Below are 18,700 nucleotides of genomic sequence, written 5' to 3' on the forward strand. Positions count from 1 at the left end.
TATATATGCGGTAAAGTTCCTGGAAGTTGATTAATTCATATGTAAGAGTGCATTTTGAAATAGAGAGAGAGAGAGAGAGAGAGAGAGAGAGAGAGAGAGAGAGAGAGAGAGAGAGAAGAAAATGTGACAAACACAAGTAGGATCAAAGGCAGAAAAGCAGTTTGAATGGCAGTCTGTTGAGCATCTCCTAGCAAAAAGGGAGCTGAACTTTCAAAATGTGTCCCCTTTGGAAGGTGGTCACAAAAAGACAACAGAGCAAAAACTGCCGCAGGACAGGACATTTTTTTTTTCCTAGTGAGAGAGATGGCCGGGGTTTTGTCTAGGTTTTGAACACTGCAGCGAAACAAAAGGATTCGATTCAGGCACGCCTTTTCTGTTCTTGTTCTGGCTGGCACCTTCTTGGAGCTTACAACGGAAACGAATTGCTGGGCGAGATGAGCTTTAGTTGCAACGCAGCAGCACGAAGCTCTTGACGGTGAAACCTCGTCGTGTGCCTTCCCTACTTTAGATTCTAGCGGCATCCATTTTGGTGATCTGGCCCATCCACCACCCATTTGCAACCCCAGCCAGAACACACACACACACCCCATTTAAGTGTGCGATGCTTTGTTTTTCCCCTATTTATCATTTTCTAATTCGCCATCAGCTAAGAGTTAATTAATCCAAATTTCACGTCAGATGCGCAGATCCCGTCCATCCAAACAGCAGCCTTTAAGGATGATCGATAAGCAATGAAATACGCAGAAGCTTGAACAGGAGCGCTGGCAAAACAGCATTTCATGCTCCTGTGGCTGTCAGCCCTTCTCACATAAACAATGCAGAAATAACCATTTGGCTATCAACCTGTCTGACTCGGCACATATTCTCCGGGCTTTGTAATGGAGTCACTATTTCTCCACCGACAAATGGAAGAGTGCAGATGCCTGTGTGTCAGCCAGCCACATCAGGAGGGTTTTAATCTGTTTTCCCTCGGAGGCTGATGGGGAGAACAACTGGGTCGGAATAAATATAGAGGCTCAGGACTCTTGATTTCCTCCCCCCTCCCCCTTCCTCTCCGCTGTGCCTTTCCACTTTCCAATGTATTGCTTAAAAACCGCTGCCGTATCACCTCTCATTAACCGCTGCAGAGATGAAGTACAGATGGATGGCTTTAAACCTGGCAGCAAGTGAGGTCGGGTTATCATTTTTATCACCGCAGCATCCAAAATCAATGTGAAAAGTGCGGAGTGGGAGACCTCACCGTGCCTCAAAGCGATTCTTTGCCAAGTACAATTCTCTCGGCATCTTCTTTAATAAGATTTATTAAGACGAAAGGAATGGGTTACAAGAATACCTGCAGCCGGAGTCATTCCCGGGTATATTCCCAATGAATACATCTCCCGGGTCCCTGGGGGGGGGGCAGAGAGACGTTCTAACAGCCTTTCAGTAAACACTGAATTCTGGGAGTGGACGTCCAGACATCGTCAAACTTTTGCCAAGGTTGAGAAACAGTGGAGTGAAGTGAACTTCAGAATGGAAATCCTGGTTCATTGAGTCAGAACAAAAAGCTTCCTTACTCCCGTTTTGATTCTCTTGGGTCTAGAGAGAGGCTACATACTCGTGCTATCCGGAGCCGATGTTTGAAAGTAGGTTGCTTTCAGCTGTGGAGGATATCTGGGCCAGGATGATCGTTCTTCAGAGCCAGTGAGACATTGCGGGACATGTGTCGCACGCTTGCCAAGCATTGCCCCAAAGTGGTGTTCAGAGTTGAGGTGGGATAACTCTTGATAACCAGAATTGATAGCCTTGAGCCGACATCTCAATCTTCACACCCATGATCTGTCTGGTGGGCTGTTAAAGAAGGATCTGGTCCTCAAAGGAAATTACCTAGTCCTTCCGCCTGTCCACAGAGTTGGGACTCCAAGGGAGAGCTCCACGCTTGGGTCTTACCTGGACCAGGCTGTGAAGGGCCTACCTGGATTGCATCCCTCCTATGGAAGAGAGCCCTAATGTAACTGTGGCAGAATAAATGCCGATTAGCAATAGCACTAGGAGCTTAGACTTATCTAGCGCTTCACAGCGCTTTACGCAGTGGTGGGATTCAAATAGGTGAACAACCGGTTCTCTGCGCGGATGCCGCTTCCGGAAGTCCGTTCTGGGCCTGGGCAACAAAGAATTAGCTACCGGTTCTGCCGAAGTGGTGCGAACCGGCTGAATCCCACCCACCACTGGCTTTACAGCACTTTTTAAACAGTTTACGACGTCAGCATATCCTCCCCGACAATCTGGGTCCCCGTTTGACCCATCTCGAAAGGATGGAAAGCTGAGTCAACCTTAAACCTGTCAGGATCGAACTCCTGGCAGTGGGCAGAGTTAGCCTGCCGTGCTGCGTTCTAACCATTAGGCCACCAGAGATTCGCCACAGCACCCCCAGTTCTGAAACGGGCTAGTAAATATCAGGCTGCCTACCCCATCTGAGAGTAACAACCCGCCCCCCCTCCCAATGTTTCTGCTAAGGAAATATTAGTGAAAAAGCCCCACTGGGAACTTGCAGCAAAATTAATGCCAGTCGACCTCCCCTCTCATTTTTCAGTGTAATAACTGCTGGGGAAGTGCTGTGCATTCCTTGTAACACAGTCAAAAAAACAGATTGTCTGGGAAGTTCATTTTTTTGTTAGTTTTTTGCGGTGTTTGTTTCTGTTTGCTGGTCGCTCTTCTTGTTCACAAACAGCCTGCTGTTCGTGGCAATCGAAAGCTCCACGCAGTCTGCTTTGTAAACCGATTATCCGTGTCAACGAGACATCTGCACTGCCTTGCCAATGTCTGACTGCAAAATAACTTTGTTTAACCTTGGGGGTTTGGGGGTTTTTTTGGGGGGGGGGAGGCGGGTGTGGGTTCAAACACCTCCGTCTCTAAAAAACGAAAAATAACCATATAAAGGATTGCTAACGTTTTCTCTCCTGCCTTTTGTTAGTTTCTTCGTTTTATCTCTCTCGCCCAAACGGAATGCAAAGTGGAACCGTGCAGATTAAAGGGTGTGATCCTGCAGATGATACAAACTGGCTTTTTTTTTTCTTTTCTTTTCTTTTCTTTTTTGTATGCACAGTCAGTTTTATTAAAGGCAAGAACAAGGCAAGCCATTCCGCTGGTTAATTTGATCAAAATAACAGGGTTGGAAGGGACCTTGGAGGTCATCTAGTCCAACCCCCTGCTCAAGCAGGGAACCCTATATCATTTCAGACAAACGCTGTCTAATCTCTTCTTAACAACTTCTGTTGATGGAGCACCCACAATCTCTGGAGGCAAACTGCTTTCTGTAATTATTATTATTATTATTTTTGGAACTGGGCTTGGAGCTTGCCGGCAAACTCTCCTTGACCTCGTGTTCAACGGAGCAACCCATTTTGTTTCCAGGGGCCAGTTTCCAGAGCACCTTTTGACTTTTTCAACTTGGCGTAAATCAGCAGAGCCCCGTGTGCTATTTTTCACTTGCTTCATCTCCGACATAAATAATTTCCAGGCCTTCCTGAGCTATTTCTCATAAATGTTTCATAGCGCAGAAGGCAGCAGACAACCCGGATCGTGAAATATGTTACAAGGCTGCTGGAATGGTGGTTTTATAGGTAACCTTTATAAGCCTAGATTCCCACCTCTCTCTTTTTTTAAAAAATAAAAAAAATATATCTATAGACATAATTTTGAAGCTAAGGAACTTACGAGGGTGACATCAGGAGATTTCGTACAGCTCTCCACTTTTTCCAGAGGTGATCCCAGCCGAGTTGTTAGAACACCAGCCAGATCCAGTTATTTTTTTTATTGATCGGTTAGATTAAATCTCCTTAGCTCAGGTTATTCTCCTGACAAATTGCCCCCTGGTGAATATTTGGGGAGACATTTTGAAAAAGAAAAGGTAGTGTGCCTTATAGCAAAACAGCTCTGCTTCTTTTAAGCTTCCTTATCGGCTATATTTCTAACGCAGGGTGAATAATCTGTAACTAATTTGTGCTCTGGGAGATCTTTCAAAGCTCCCATTGCTTTCCTGGCGCCGTGAGGTTTGGAGAGAAAAAAGGATAACCCAAAAAATGGGGGGAGGAGAGAGAAAATTGGAGACTCTTCTGTTTAGACCCCCAATTGAAAATGAGAAGAGAGTATTTGTGCTCTCTGAACTGGGTGGTTTTCTTGTAGACGTTTCATGATCAAACTAAGTAATGTCATCAGTGCTAGAAGAAAACGGGTGTGTGGAGTAGAAGAGAAGGAGGGGGGGAGGAAGAGAAGGGGATGAGGAGGAGGAGGAGGAGGAGGAGGAGGAGGAGGACTGTGGGGTCCTTGGTGCTCTTTGAGTTTGGTGATTTTCATGACCAAACTAGGTAACATCATCACTTATATCAGCTCTGCTCCAAAGACCAATCTGACAAGTACGTGTGAACGCATCGTAGTTTATTGCTTCCCCACTCACTTAAAAACACAGACATCCAGGTTGCTACTGTTTTTTCATATCAAAGAAATTGTAACAAAAAGATGAAAGAAAACTTTTTTCATCTCTCTCCTCTTGATTTTAATTTTGTTGTGGTTACTTTGTTCTTAAACAAGTTTCTGTAACACTTTTGGGAACCTTTCTTTTTTTTTTAAAAAAAAATCTGCCTTGAAGTTGATCAATGTCTTATGTATTTTCTTTTCCCCCAAATTTGGAGGCATTTCGGAGATCCGGAACAAATGCATTTTTGCTGTAGCCCCAGATTGCATCAGAAAAATCGTCCAGTTAACGGTTTTGTGTGGACAGCTGCATCCCAAACGTGGTAAGTCTGCATTAAAAAAAATATAAATTCAATTAAGTTCTGTATAAGAGGCTTGGTTTAAGATGAAATGACTGAAGATCAGTTATTTTTTTAAACCAGTCCTGAAACTTGATTTTTGTACGGCTCTTTGATTTTGCCAGGGATAATCTCTTATCGAGTAGAAATCACGAGTCGTAATGCCACCCAAATGTAGTTTGGGAAAGTAACTCTTGAGTTGAGATTTCTCTTGTCTTAAGTAGAGTTCTCTAAACTCTCGACCTTGGCAACTGTAAGATGGGTGAACTTCAACTTTTAGAATTCTCCAGCCAACCTGCTGACTAGGGAATTCTGGGGTTTGAAATCATCCATATTTCTTAAAAGTTCCCAAGGTTGAAAAGCATTGCTGCAAACTGTCATATGATGTATTTATTTTGAGTTTAGAGCAGTCTGTGAATTGGGTCCCTGATGACGATTTAGTTAGATGCATGAACATGACTTTGCGAGTGATTTCTGGCCTTTTAATCGTGCACGAACCTTAGAAACTATATCCTGCCCTATAACAACATACTGAAATTCAGTTTCACTTGATTTTTCTATTCCCCTAACTGTTAGGTCTTCTAGGTCAGCTGTTCCCAACCTTTCCAGCTTTGCAGACCCGTGGCTCTTGCCTGCCTCTTCCGCAGCCCGGTTCTGAATGGGCCTCAGTTTCACAAGCAAAATTTTATTTTAATATATCTGGCGTCCTTTGTAGTTATTCCCTCACTGTTTTCCTTCCTGTCTAAAATTCGTAACTTTGATTAGCTTGCCCCCTTTCCTTAAAGCACTGTGGACACTGTGTGTATTTGCAGTACAATTTCTAGCGTTCACGTCCGGGTCAGTACAAGAGACTGCATGGACCTTTATTTTGTTAGAGAAGGTATTTTCCAAAAGGTTTTGAAATGCTGACTGCCAGCTTGGAGAACCCAAGCAAGCTGGAAATTCAATTTCAAGCAATGACAATCCCTCCTTTTCGCTCTAAATAGACCTATGTTTTCACCATCTCTCACACAACCTTCAGCGTGGCCCTTTTTGCATTTAAATACCCAGTGCCTGATGCACACACCTCATCATTTTAATGTCGCCCATTTCAATTCGGCATGAAACCATAAAATTCCAAGCCACTAGATTCAAATCTTGCACTTTCGGGTATTAGCCACATCGGTGAGTTTAGCACTGTTTATTTATAAACACTCGCAAAGTTGAGTGGGAGAATATAAATTAATGCAGCGGTGGCATATATATTTTTTTTAAAAAAAATTTTTTTTGCCAAGGACTGGGTTTCAGTCGAGAAGCGATGCAGAGGCCGTATGCAGAAAGGGTAGAGATTCTGCAGTAGGCACCGCAATGTTTTTCAGTGCCAGAAGAAGTGTCTTGCATAAGTGTGTTTGGGTGTGTGTGCGCGCGCGCTCGCCCTGTGGAGAACAGTACAAGTGTTTTTCTTGCTTTGAATTAGATCAGGTCCTACAACTGAGGTAGGTCAGCAAAGCAAAGTTTTTTTTTTTAAGCTTGTTTGCAATTATCAAGGGAATCCAGAAACACAAAAAAATCAAAACTGCTTAGAAGCTTTCAACTTTGGCCCTTTCTCTTGGGGGGGGGGAAAAACAAATTATTTAAATTAAGTTAAACCACCCCCACCCCTTGCTTGCTAAGCCTTTTGTATTTTTCCTCTTTTTTTTCTTTCTCCTTGTTCTTCTCCAGTGTCAAGATAAACGGCTCCCTCATTCTGTCATAAAATCCAGCCAGGTTTTCTGGGTTGTGTCGAGCATCTGTTTGTGCAGTTCCATAAAATGCAGGTTAGGGGAAAAAATATAGGTGGAAAAAAAGCTGCCCGTTTCTTTGAAGGACACTGGGCGGTTGGTTACGTGGCAGACAGGCTCTGTTAAAACCTTGATTAAAGCTGCACCAATATGAAGGAGACAGCCCTGCCCTTTCCACCCCACTCGGCCAGCTTTGAGTCTTAGAATGGGAAGGCTCCTCAGAGGACATCTATCCCAACCCCCTGGCTTTGTGAACAAAATTAATATAAAGCAGAAACGGGCCTTCTTTGGGTGCCGCTGAGAATACAATGGGTGCCTCTTCCAATGGTGCCTCTTAAGCAAGCTGGAGCAAATTGTTTGCCTTCTGAATCTGCACTGGATTCACAGACGGATGGGAAATTGCTGTCTGCGTAATCATCAACAGAGCCCAGGCTGAATTGCTAACCTTGTTTCGTCCAGTTGTGCCTAGCTGCAGCACTTCCTGTCACATAATGGTGCAGAGAGGATACCGTTACCATGGAAATACAATTTCCCCCCATTAACCCAACTAAGGGGAGAAAGTTGATTTGCATTCCCTGCTGTATGCCTGGAGACTCATCCTGAAGAGGCTGAATTCTGCCCAGGTAAGTCCACTTATTTATTTATTTTCCCCCTTGGATTTGAAGAAGCAATCGTCCCCTCTTATCTTTAGGCTCCTTTCTAGTCAATCCACGCGGTCCTCAATTTAACAACAGTTTGTGTAGTGGCCGTGTTGCAACGACACTGAACAAAGTGACCTATGGCCATTTTTCACACTTCACGTTCGTGGCGGTGTCCCCATGGTCACGCGATCGAAATTCACATGTCCGGCCTGTGTTTATGACGGTCGCGGTGTCTCCATGTGATCCCCTTTTGCCACCTTCTGACCAGCCAAGTCAGTGGGGAAGCCAGACTCACTTAACAACCGTCTGACTAGCTCAACAACTGCAGGGATTCACTTCCTCGCCGTGGCAAGGAAGTCACAAAATGGGACAAAACTCACTTAATAACCGTCTCGCTCAGCAATCTTGAGCTCGCTTGGGGTCGTAAGCCGAGGACTACCTGTAATTACACGGATCGGGCTCGACTTCCCGCGAAGCTTCTTTTTAGGTCAAACCCCATTTCCCATGAATCTTGCTGCTGTGGTTTATCTAACAAACCGTGTTTCGGCTTTGCTGCCCAAGTTCTCAGGCTGGCATCTCTCCCAGCCCTAATTTTAAAAAACGAGATCTTTGGCAGGGAAAGTAGGATACAGAATTCAGCCCTGTTAATATTTGGTATAAACGGCATTTGAGTACGTAGGGGCCTGGTTTTCCAAGGAGGAATTTGCCTGAGGTTAACTTACTGCGGTATTTTCATTGCGATACCGTAAACCCCTTCAAAACACTGCCACAGAATTAATTAAGGAATTGATTGACCTGGGCAGTAAATGAACAGAATATCCAGGATTTTAGGATTTTTCAGGGGTTGATATCAGAGAGCACCAGCAGCCTAGGGCAGCTGAAGGGGTTAAGAAAAAGACAAGCCATCTATGAAAAGCCCGATCATGAACAAGACATTTAGGCCGCTGGTATCCGATCAAGAAAATAAATGAAAGCTCTTTTAATTTCACCCCTGAAAGAGTTGGCTCCAAGACTGAAGGTTAATAGCTCTTGTTCGGCACATCCATTTTCCCCAATCGACGGTATTAACACTTCCCTCCAGGAAATAAAATCAGCAAATTAAATCTCCACTGATGTGCCTTAACCAGGATCATTGTTTTTCTGCATTTTTATTAGAAAAAGCAGCGCTGAGATCTGGGGAAAAGAGGGACTCTATCGTTCCCTGTCTCACATGACCAGAATTTGGAGCTCAGATGGAAACAGGTGCCCAGCTGGTCCTGAACTTACGACTGCAATTGAGCCCCAAATTTCTGTTGCTAAGCAAGACGTTGGTTAAGTGAGTTTTTGTCCCACTTTACCAACTTTCTTCCCACCGTTCTTAAGTGAATCACTGCAGTTGTTAAGTTAATAAGACGGTTGTTAAGAGAATCCGGCTTTCCCCCATTGACTTTGCTTGTCAGAAGGTCGCCAAAGGGGGATCACGTGACCCCGGGGGACACTGCAACCCGTCATAAAGGTGAGTCGGTTACCCAGTCACTGCATTTTGATCTCATGAACATGGAGATGCTGCAACCGTCGTAAGTGTGAAAAGTGATCATATGTCACTTTTTTCAGCGCTGTCGTGACTTCGAACGGTCATTAAACAAACTGTGGTAAGCTGAGGACTGCCTGTATTTCCACGGTGTGCAATGTATTTCCCCAAATTCAGTAGATGAATAGCAGAACAGTTATGACCAGGACAGAGAGAAAGAAGACACTTAAGGAAGTAGAGGTTGAAAAATGTAGTTAAATACTGTAAGTCAATGAAATGCTGAATGTTGGAGGCAGAGGTAAAGATTGTGTTGACAGTGACCATTCACGAAACACTTGCAAGGTGTGGCACATTCCCTCCAGGAGTGTTAAGCAGTTCAGAAGACACATTTCCTGCAAGGCAGAAGAAAGACCAAGACGGTGGATGTGCATAATTTAAAAGAATCTTTAATGTCTAGCTAGAGAGCGAAAGAGCATTGGGCATCGTCTGTGGTGTCCGCAAAATATTGATACACAACAGCAGCTGGAAGAGTTACACAGGACGGGAAGAAGAGTAGCCAGAAACACCACTCCGAGGAGTTCACAGTCAGTGCATTAACAGGATGTATCCAGTGGTGGGATTCAAATACCTGAACAACCGGTTCTCTTATTGGATGCAGGCCTGGGCCTCTGAGGCCTAGAACGGACTTCCAGAAGTGGCATCCACACACAGCTGGCGGGCCGCTCTAGGCCTGGGAGGCCTCCTCCAAGCCCCTGCGGACTAGAACAGACTTCCAGAAATGGCATCCACGCACTTCTGGAAGGCCGTTCTAGGCCTGGGAGGCCTCCTCCAGGCCTCTTGAGGCCTAGAACGAACGTTCCAGAAGCAGTGTGCCAGTTCTCTGAGCTCAGCAAAAATTTAGCTACTGGTTCTAACGAACTGGTGCGAACTGTCTGCATCCCACCCCTGGATGTATCTCTTTGTCCCGACAATTACCTCTTTCAGAAATAATACCAATTGCACCCCGTTCCGGTTTTAAGGATAGCCACGAGACATCGGTTGGGACACAGCTGGATTGTTGAGCAAAAATGCAGCCGGCTCGGTGATTCAAGAAACATTTTGCCCCGTTTCAACCACACCTCGTCGATGCCCTTTGAAACGCAACTGCCGAGCCAAATCGCGATGCGCTTACAAGCTCTGGGAGTGCAGAGGTGGTGTTTCATGGACCCCGCCTGGCTGCCCCTGTGCCAGTCTTTTCACTGCATTCAGGGGCTGCACATCAAATCCGCCAGAAGCCATGAAAACAAGTTTGGTTTGGAGCCAGCTGTGGCCTCAGCACACTACACAGCGAAGCACGGAAGCTGCCTCAGCTGACAGAGGGCGTGAGGGCGAGGCAAATCTTGCTCATCGGGATAAAACTCGAAAGCTCGCTTTGGATCAAAGCCTACATCGAAAAAAGGGGGCCCTACTTTCTTTCCCCCCCATGCTGTTCTTTTAGGGGCAGCGAGGGAAGCAGAGATTTATTTTTGCGGGGGGGGGGGGGCTGCTATTAACCAGAAGCCTAGCTGGAGCCCAGAACGATGCAATGTCCCCTTTCTGAAATCATGGCCCTTTTTCTTTCTTTTTTTTTCAAATCAGAAGGGCACTGCTTTCGCAGAAAATAAAATGACCCCGAGAATCTTTTGTTCCTGAACGGGTTGGCCAAAAGTTTCCTTATTCCTGAACTGGGACACCTTGGTCACCACTCACCTGCAGTTAAAGCAGACAAAGGGCCAGGTTCCCAGACATTTTTCAGTGAACGAAGGAACTGAGCCTCCTCGGGTTATTTTCCATTTGAGGGAGCCTTAAGGGACCTCAGCGTGTCTTCCGACTTCTACATTTTAAGAGGTGACTAAGCTGCCTCCTCATTTCAAAAAAAAACAACACACATTGAACGGAAGGATCGGTCATCAACCTGCAAATGAGGGTGTGAGACGGAGGATGGTTGCATCCGGGGCACATCCTACCTGATCCCGAATTAACCCCATTTCCTGGGTTTGCCACACACATTGACCTATAAACCCACCCACAATTGTGGATCGCAAAAGGAAGGGAAGTTGCAGGAAAAAAACAAACCAGAGACTTGAGGTCATAACACGAACCAGTTAAGTGAATCAGGTGGAAAAGGAGTGCCACCCACTCGGGGGTGGGGGAGAGGGGGGGCTCTGACCCCACCCACCCCTGCTTCGGCCCCGCCCCTTGTGCAGCCCACAGCGACAGATATACAGGCGCACCCCGATGGGATTATCTACAATTTGCCTTGAAAATCCAGGGAGGCCTTTAGCTCCTTAGCCCAAGGAGCCTGCGGGGGGGGGGGAAACAGTGGTGGTGGGTTACCGTCACGGCTCTTCCTTGGTGCCCCCGCTGAAAATAACCGAACTGCACGGAGGCCGGGAGGCCCAGCTCAGACCCACGCCTTGACGTGGCGGTTCCACTCCTTCACACACCCGCACAGCCCCCCTTCTTCGTACCACCGCCACTTCACGCCTTTGTAGACAGCCCGGGCGCACGGCTGGAAGCAGAGGAAGAGGTGCAGGCGGCGGGCCAGGCTGCAGTAGAGGGCCATGGAGACCACGATGAGGGGAGACATGATCACGAAGCCCAGGATGATCAAGGCTGAAGAACTGTTGTCGTCCAAGACGGTCTGGCAGTAGTAGGCGGTCGAGTGGAGCACCTGCAAAGGGCAGAGGAAGCAAGTCGGGGTGTGGTCATTCCCAAAGCAGTCTGGCTGGAGACGAGGAGCTTCAGAGCCAAGGATTGTCCTCTCTCCAGAACCAGCCTCTTCAATCCCAGGAAGCTTTTCTCCCCACCCCACCCCACCCCACCATTTTAGCTTTTCTGACCCTACCTCTGGAGCGAATCTGTGTTTATCTCAAAGCGCACATTGAATCGATTTCTACTAGAAAAGCCGGCCCAGATTGATTTTCTTCCGCCGATCGAGGCTGGAATCGTGTTTGCTAAGATGAAAGCCTCTGCCGGGGCCGTCGGGGAGCCCGAGCAAAAGCAATCTTGATTCAATTTTATTTACATTTATGGATAGTTCCAGTCCAATCCAATCCACTCTCTGTCGTGTTAAGATGCCCATTTGATGGCAACCGACTTTTGCGTGGCCGAAAGGAAAACAGGGGGAGTGAAAAGAGAGGTTGGGGGGGGGAAGGATCAGAATGAAACACTGGGGGGGGGAAGGGCCCTTAGAAAATACCCACTGCTGTTTCTGAAGCCCCCCACTCCCTTTTTGGTTTGCTTCCCTTGACTGATTGATTGATTGGCTATATGAAACACAAATAATATCCTTCTACGGGAACGGCCAAATGTTTGGCTTTTATTTTCAGAGAAAACTCCCCTTGGGCTTGGTGGCTTCTTTAACACTCTACACTGGCAGGGCTTTTGCCGTGCGTTAAGCCAGGGTTTGTTTTGTAAGAGGGCTGGAGACATGCCAGGCAAAGCCAGAATCCAAAACTCACCTCTTGGCTTGGCCTCTGTACGTAAAGTTAAACCAAGAGTTAACGTTCTATCAAAGGGCTGGCTTTTGGGGGGGGGGGGTGAAAGAAAGGGTTAATTACATCTCTTTTTCCCTAGCAAATTGCCCTCTTTCATGTTTGGTCTTGACTGATTAATTTATATGGCAGCCTGTCAGCAGGTACCCTCTGGGCAACAGGCAGAGCAAGGCAAACAAAATAAAAGGTTACAGCTTAGCAAAATGGACTGTAATAAATAAAAAAGAAGAAGACATTCAACCCAACAAACTTCAGTGAAAGAGAGCGTTGCCTGGCTGAGGAATTCTGGGAGTTGAAGTCCACAAGTCATCAAAGGGCCGAGTCTGAAGACCCCCGCACTGCACTCTGATGGTATCTTTGCCCCCAGGTTTCTCTTTCACCCTGCTTGCTTACTGATCAACTGTTAGTTGGCTTCGTAAAATAACCTGTGCGTTGTGTGAGGTGCCTTCGCCTTAATTCAAGGTGTTGGCAGTCACCTGTAAGGTCCTACCTGGTTTGAGCCATTGTTCGTTTTGAGTGATACGGACCTTTTGATTGCATGTAATATATTTTCTACCTTTTGAGGATAGGCCCCTGATTTTTTCAGCTTTCTATAGATGCCTAGATGCTAGATCAAGGATAAAAGATCCTAGCATCCTATAAATACATGGGCCCAAGCCATCGGGGTATAAACGCTGTGAGCCATTTCACCTTTTCAATATTCCCTGTTATGCCAAGATGCAATTTATTTCTCTCACCTCCAGTGAGAGGCATTATTTCTGCTTCTGCCTCTGTACCTAAGACGTGTGGCCTTCGATTCAATTTTTTATCATCTTTTGGGGAAGGGATAGTATAAATGGCAGAAAGACATGTGAAACCCTTGAGTTAATGGGGAAAAAAAAACAAGGCATTAAATTTCATTTTCCCTCCCCCTTCTTGATGCTTTTCAGGAGGGACATTGGACACAGAAGAAGTACGAATTGCGAAGAATAAAATCTCCAGCAGCCAGAGAGAGAGAGAGGTGTTCCAGGCCAAAGGAGATCCATCTTGCAGAAAGAAGGTCAGCGGTGCGTGTTCACACAAGACGGATTTAGTAGCTGTAGTTGTCAGGCCCAGATGGCAAAGCAGATATTTTGATATCTGTCAGCAGTCAAAAAGTCTGGATTTGTATTAAGGAGACTTATAGTTTGACTTGGCTATGATGGCTGTTGCTTTGCTAAGGACAGAAATAATTTGAAATGCGTATAACAAGCTTGGTTTCCCTGAGGGCAAGCCACCCTGCAGACCCACACTCTGCTTTTCATCCTCCCTGCTCACCATGACAACCATGTGGCAATGAGTTTACGTGTGATTCAACAGTGGAACTCACTGCCACAAGATGTCATGGCTGCCACTTCAGGTAGCTGGAAAGGGGAAGAACGGGAGGGAAGAAATACCTTTGCCATAGTTGAAATCTCCAATAATTTAGCAATATTTGTCAAAAGACCTAAAGATTAGCAAGACTTCTAACTCCGCCCTCCCTACGTTCTTATTTTTCTGAATGTCAGTCTTCCTGCCTTCTCCTTTAACTGCCCACTTTCTAAGCTAAATCTCACCCCGAAATTCCAAGTTGCCTTCTAAGGTTCCAACACTTAACGGCTTCTGTTGCTTTGCTTCTTCTGCCTTATCTTCTCACAGCAGCAATATTTTTTTTAGAACTGTGGTAAAATGGTGGGAATGTCCTGCAGTCTTATGGCAGGTAATTAGGGCCTATAAAACCCAGGAGAGTTCGATTGTCCTTTAATGTGCGGTAATAAATAGTAATAAACAACTCCAGGGAGATGAGCTCAACGCCTGCCCACATTAAGGAAGTGTCTGCACTAATTTCTGCAGGGATGCGAGGTGGTGGAAAGAGAGAGACCGGGGCAAATTAAATCATCAGCTGCTTCAGAAATTCCCAATGCCTTTTTCCTTAAGGACTGGTGGGAGCCTGTTGCTCTTAAGAAACAGGAGCCTCTGAAGATTTACACCCTTCGGATTCTTAAATCCATTCTTGTCCCCGAGCAAGCAGATGCAAGGGGCTTTGGCGACAGCTGGAAAAGCAGTTGAATCTATTTGCTCAGAGGTGAGCCGATGAAGGGGCACCACAGATATATCAAGTCATTTGGCCCTTTAAGGCGGAAAAGGGACTTCAAACCCAGCTGGCCGTGGCTGCTTTGCAGCAGAACCTGGCTCCTCATTCCTTGGGACTGGATTGGATTGACCACACTTGGAATACTGTGTCCACGATACAAAAACGATATTGAGACTCGTGCAGAGAAGAGCAACAAAGATGGTTAGGGGTCTGGAGGCTAAAACCTATGACGAACAGTTGCGGGAATTGAGTTTGCCAAGTCTAGCGATAAGAAGGACTAGGGATGACATGATAGCAGTCTTCCAATATTTGAGGGGCTGCCCCAAAGAAGAGCGGGGTGGTCAATGTCTTCTCCAAAGCAGCTGAAGGCAGGACAAGAAGCAACGGATGAAAATGAATCCAGGAGAAAAGCAGCATAGAACTAAGGAGAAATTTCCTGACAGAACAATGAACCAGTGGAACAACTTGCCTCCAGAAGCTGTGGGTGTTCCATCCCTGGAGTTTTAAGAAGGGATTGGGCAGCCATTGTCCAGAATGGTACAAGGTCTTCTGTGTGAGCGGTGGGTTAGACTAGAAGACCTCCAAGGTCCCTTCCAGCCCTGTTATTCTGTAAAAAACATCTGTATAGGGCTGACGTAGGAATGGCCCTCAGGAAGAGGGATGCTGGGAGTTGTAGTTCCACAGCACCAGGAGGACCATCCCCATCCTGGAAGGGTCTCTTCCACCTTCCAACCGTCTGCTAAACGTAACTGGGAGTTCTAGCAGATGTGGGCAAGCACACAGAGGCAAAGGGTTTGCGTGTCATCCCCAGTTGGCCGAGGAACCGTAAGCTGAGTAATGGGGAAGTGAGCGTGCCTCGGCTTTGCATTCCCTAGTGTCCCATCTGTCAGGGACGGCTGAATGACTTTACAGAGAGTGTCCTGCTTGCCTAACATGACCAGTATTCAGTGCGTGGTTCCATCCCATCGCTGCTCTGCGGGAACGGCTGGCCTCCAAAGCTGACAGATTCTGGGGAGTCATTAGCTAACAACACCCTCGAATACCCAAAGGTGTCATTTACCTCTGGTGGCTCGCTTGCAAAGACGGAAAGGAAAATAGCCATATGGCGTCTCCTGGGGGTTGGGTAGATAGGATAGGTTCCCTTTGCTACTCATCTCAAAGCGGGGCTGGGCTTCGAGCGCCATGGAGCCCGCTGGTTTGCAGCAGGTTGCCATTGATTCCAGAGAGGTCGTTTAGAGAACAAAGTCCCTATCCAGGATTGATTTAGTATTTTAATAGCCCCCTATAATTAAGCTGATTTGAACTTCCGCTGGGGCTCCTGCTCTTCAGTCAATTGAAAAGTCATTGGGAGCCAGAGAAAGCCAAGGATTTCGTCAACTTGTCCCATCGGATCTCACCGAATGGACGTGACGTGGGTCCTGCAGAATACTTAACAAGAACAAAATGAGTTTGTCAGTCGGAATGAATCAGAGGTTGCTCAGGACTGTCTGAGCCCAAATCTCCACACTGAAGTCATGGATAATATTGATTCAGAAATTTTTTACCCCTCTTGTGTTTTTGGTTTTTTTTTGGGACTGCCCCACCCTTTTTTCACTCTTTAATTAAGCACACAAATCCTGGAGACTGATTGTGGCAGGTGCCAGGGGAGGGGCACCCTTAATTAAAAAGACATTAAATGGAATTCAATCTGTGCCGGCAAATACAGACAAAAGTTAAGGACAGGAGGGGAGGATGGAAGAAAAAAGAGGAGCAGGTCACACACACACACACACACACACACACACAAATACTGTTACAATTAAATGAAAATTCTGGGGAGACAAAGTTCCTGTCCCTGAAGATCTGGAATTTATTCACATGGTGCCAGAAGTTTCATAATTACTGAAAAGGAAATTTAGATCTCTGTGTATTTTTTTTTAAAGAGATGCTTGTACTTCTTCTTGTCTGGTGGATTCATATATTCCACCTTCCGAGGTTTTCATTCCTTCTCCTTTGCAGATAGGGGTGTTAAACTGGAGGTTAGCCCAAAGCAGGCAATGTTTATTTGTTCACTTACAGAATATACCTATTTCTCAAGATTCCAGGAGTTTAACACTAGAGTGAAAGAACAGAGATGGCAAAGAAGCAGATGTCAACTAATTCTTGGGAGGAAAATAGCCCAACGCTTAGAATTCTTGAACAGCTGACACCCATCTCTGAAACCGTATTTGCTAGAGGACTTTAAAGAAAGTCACTTGAGTGGGAGACCCCACAGCTGTTGGCTAGACTGGAAGCTGAGTCCCAGAAGAGGAATGTGGTTAAACCAAGAAGTCGAGAAGAAAAAAAGGAAAGGGGAAAAAAAAATCCCACACAAATTTACCCGTAAAATTGCCAGAAGTCATGTTTCTTCTACTCTAAATAGACTTAAGAGTGTGATTATAGCTTCAAGTGAGGAAAACAGTTTTCACATCTTGCTTTGCAGCGTCTGCATCGAACAAGATGGGCGGGCAAAACGACTCTTTGAAGCTTCTAAATGGTCTTCAGGCTACACGGTTGGCCGCCTGATTTGCTGTATTTTTACCCTCTTTTTTTTTTCCCCCCACGGCTGAAGTTTTGCCCCTGACTATATCAAAGTTGCTGGGCTGATCACATTTTCCTGGATAGCCAAACTGTACTGGCTGACCACCTCCGAATCAAACCCTGGCACTTCCTATTATTTATCCACTTTTCACAATGATTGGAAATGAGCCCGAAGTTTCTGGAATCCTTCCCACGCTGCAGCTTTTACAGTTGCTAACTTCGCGTGGTATCCAGGGTCTGTGCGAAGGAAGCCCCTGTGGCTGGACGTGAGAGGCTAGGTCAGAGGAGAAGAAACTAAATCGGGTTCTCCTAATGTGCTGAATCACAAGCTAGTTACTCCTACCTTTGCTTAGATGACTACGTTGTGAGTACCCAGGTACTTAGTTGAGGTTGCTCCTTAGAACGTCACGTTTTAGAGGCACCCGGAGCAACTCTCGGCAGGTTGAAACCGATCCCACTGCGTGTGCCGAAAACAATCCGGATCAAGTCGGCTTTTTAAACAGGATGGGATTTGGAAAGCCAGTGAACAACAACAACAAAAAAAAGGCATGGACTCTTTTCAAGATTACGGTACACAGAAGACAGACGATGCCTCTGAGAAGGGACAGAGTGCACGCCTCTCCTATCCACTAGACAAGTCTTACACCCTCCTCTGTTTGGGAGCTTCCCCAACAGAAAGTTCAATTTATTGTATAAGACTTACCCGGGAGTGACACTGGAATCCAAAATAGACCACGACTATGGCGGGCAAAAGGACCAAGGAAAAGATGGCAGCCATCAGAAGGAAGTTCAGGAGAAAAGCGAAAAAGTTCATTGCCCCCACCAGGCAAGTCCACGCCCAACAGCCACAGGCGGTGCGACGCTCCATGGGCAGGAGCTGGTCCTCCATGTTATAAGGTGGAAGAGTTTGGATGGTGTGCGAAGTGTCAGAGAAGTTGTCCCCTTCGTAGTCATCAATCTCCTGATCAGACATCTTCCAGAAGATCAAACTAGGCGCCCCCTTTCCCCCTTCCCTTCGTCCAATTCCCCTTTGCCTTAATTCCTCTTCCTTTGCCGGTCCTCCAAAATGGAGACCCTGCTCAGTCTTCTCACTTAGGTGAGGAGATGGTGGCTGAGGTGGGATTTCCCCAAAGCAGCCGCCACTTCCTGGAAACGGGAGACCGGATGGAGGTGGGCTCGAGAGCAGTCTGAGAAGGAAGTTCTTACATGTCCTTTAGGGATCCGGTGGTTGCCTCACATGGAATGGGACGAGATGGAGAAGACTTTCCAAGAGGTGGGATGAACTTTTCCAGCGGGCAGGCAGTTCTCCAGGTTTGCCTACTGGTCCAAAAAGTGCTGGCCGGTGTGAAATTTGCAAGGAAAGGAGACAGGCAGGTGTGCCATCCTCCGGTTCCACCTGGTGGGCTGGAGTTTCCAGCTAAGTGCCCAGTCTTCCTTCAGCACTCTTCAAGCTGGAAGGGACCTTGGAGGTCTTCTAGTCCAGCCCCCTGCTCAAGCAGGAGAACCTACACCGTTTCAGACAGGTGAATGTCTAGTCTCTTCTTAAAAATCTCCAGCGATGGAGCACCCACGATTTCTGGTGGCCAGCTGTTCCACTTTGATTGTCCTCGCTGTCAGCTGATGGTCTTGGCAAAGTTCAATCCTTGAACTTGTCGTTTCCCCCTCCTGCTGTTCTGTGATGTTTTGTGATGTCCAGACAAAAGGGAGGCTCCCCGCCAGAGCATCCGGCTCCTTCCCCTGTTCTGAGCCGGCTCTGATCGCGGTGCAGCGTGTGGCCGTTTAGAGGGAGTTACAGTGAATTCTCCTGCAGGCATCCAATCCTTTGCTGCTGCC

The 18,700-nt window shown here is 46.6% G+C and overlaps 1 protein-coding gene and 1 long non-coding RNA gene across 2 annotated transcripts; one reads left to right on the top strand and one right to left on the bottom strand.

Annotated features, from left to right (window-relative positions):
* Nucleotides 1-4,760: 4,760 nt before the first annotated feature.
* Nucleotides 4,761-13,214, top strand: LOC308675930. The gene is made up of 3 exons (XR_014028240.1): nt 4,761-4,775; nt 7,010-7,173; nt 13,146-13,214. It is a non-coding gene; the product is annotated as an uncharacterized lncRNA (long non-coding RNA).
* Nucleotides 11,124-17,840, bottom strand: TMEM278 (transmembrane protein 278; the record flags this gene model as incomplete). The annotated part of the gene is made up of 2 exons (XM_081341591.1): nt 11,124-11,393; nt 17,571-17,840. 2 exons carry the CDS (start codon nt 17,838-17,840, stop codon nt 11,124-11,126), a joined length of 540 nt encoding a protein of 179 aa, XP_081197717.1.
* Between the last annotated feature and the right edge of the window lie 860 nt (nt 17,841-18,700).

The sequence above is a fragment of the Vipera berus genome, assembly GCF_964194415.1.
Source record: "Vipera berus genome assembly, chromosome: 17".
NCBI lineage: Eukaryota > Metazoa > Chordata > Lepidosauria > Squamata > Viperidae > Vipera > Vipera berus.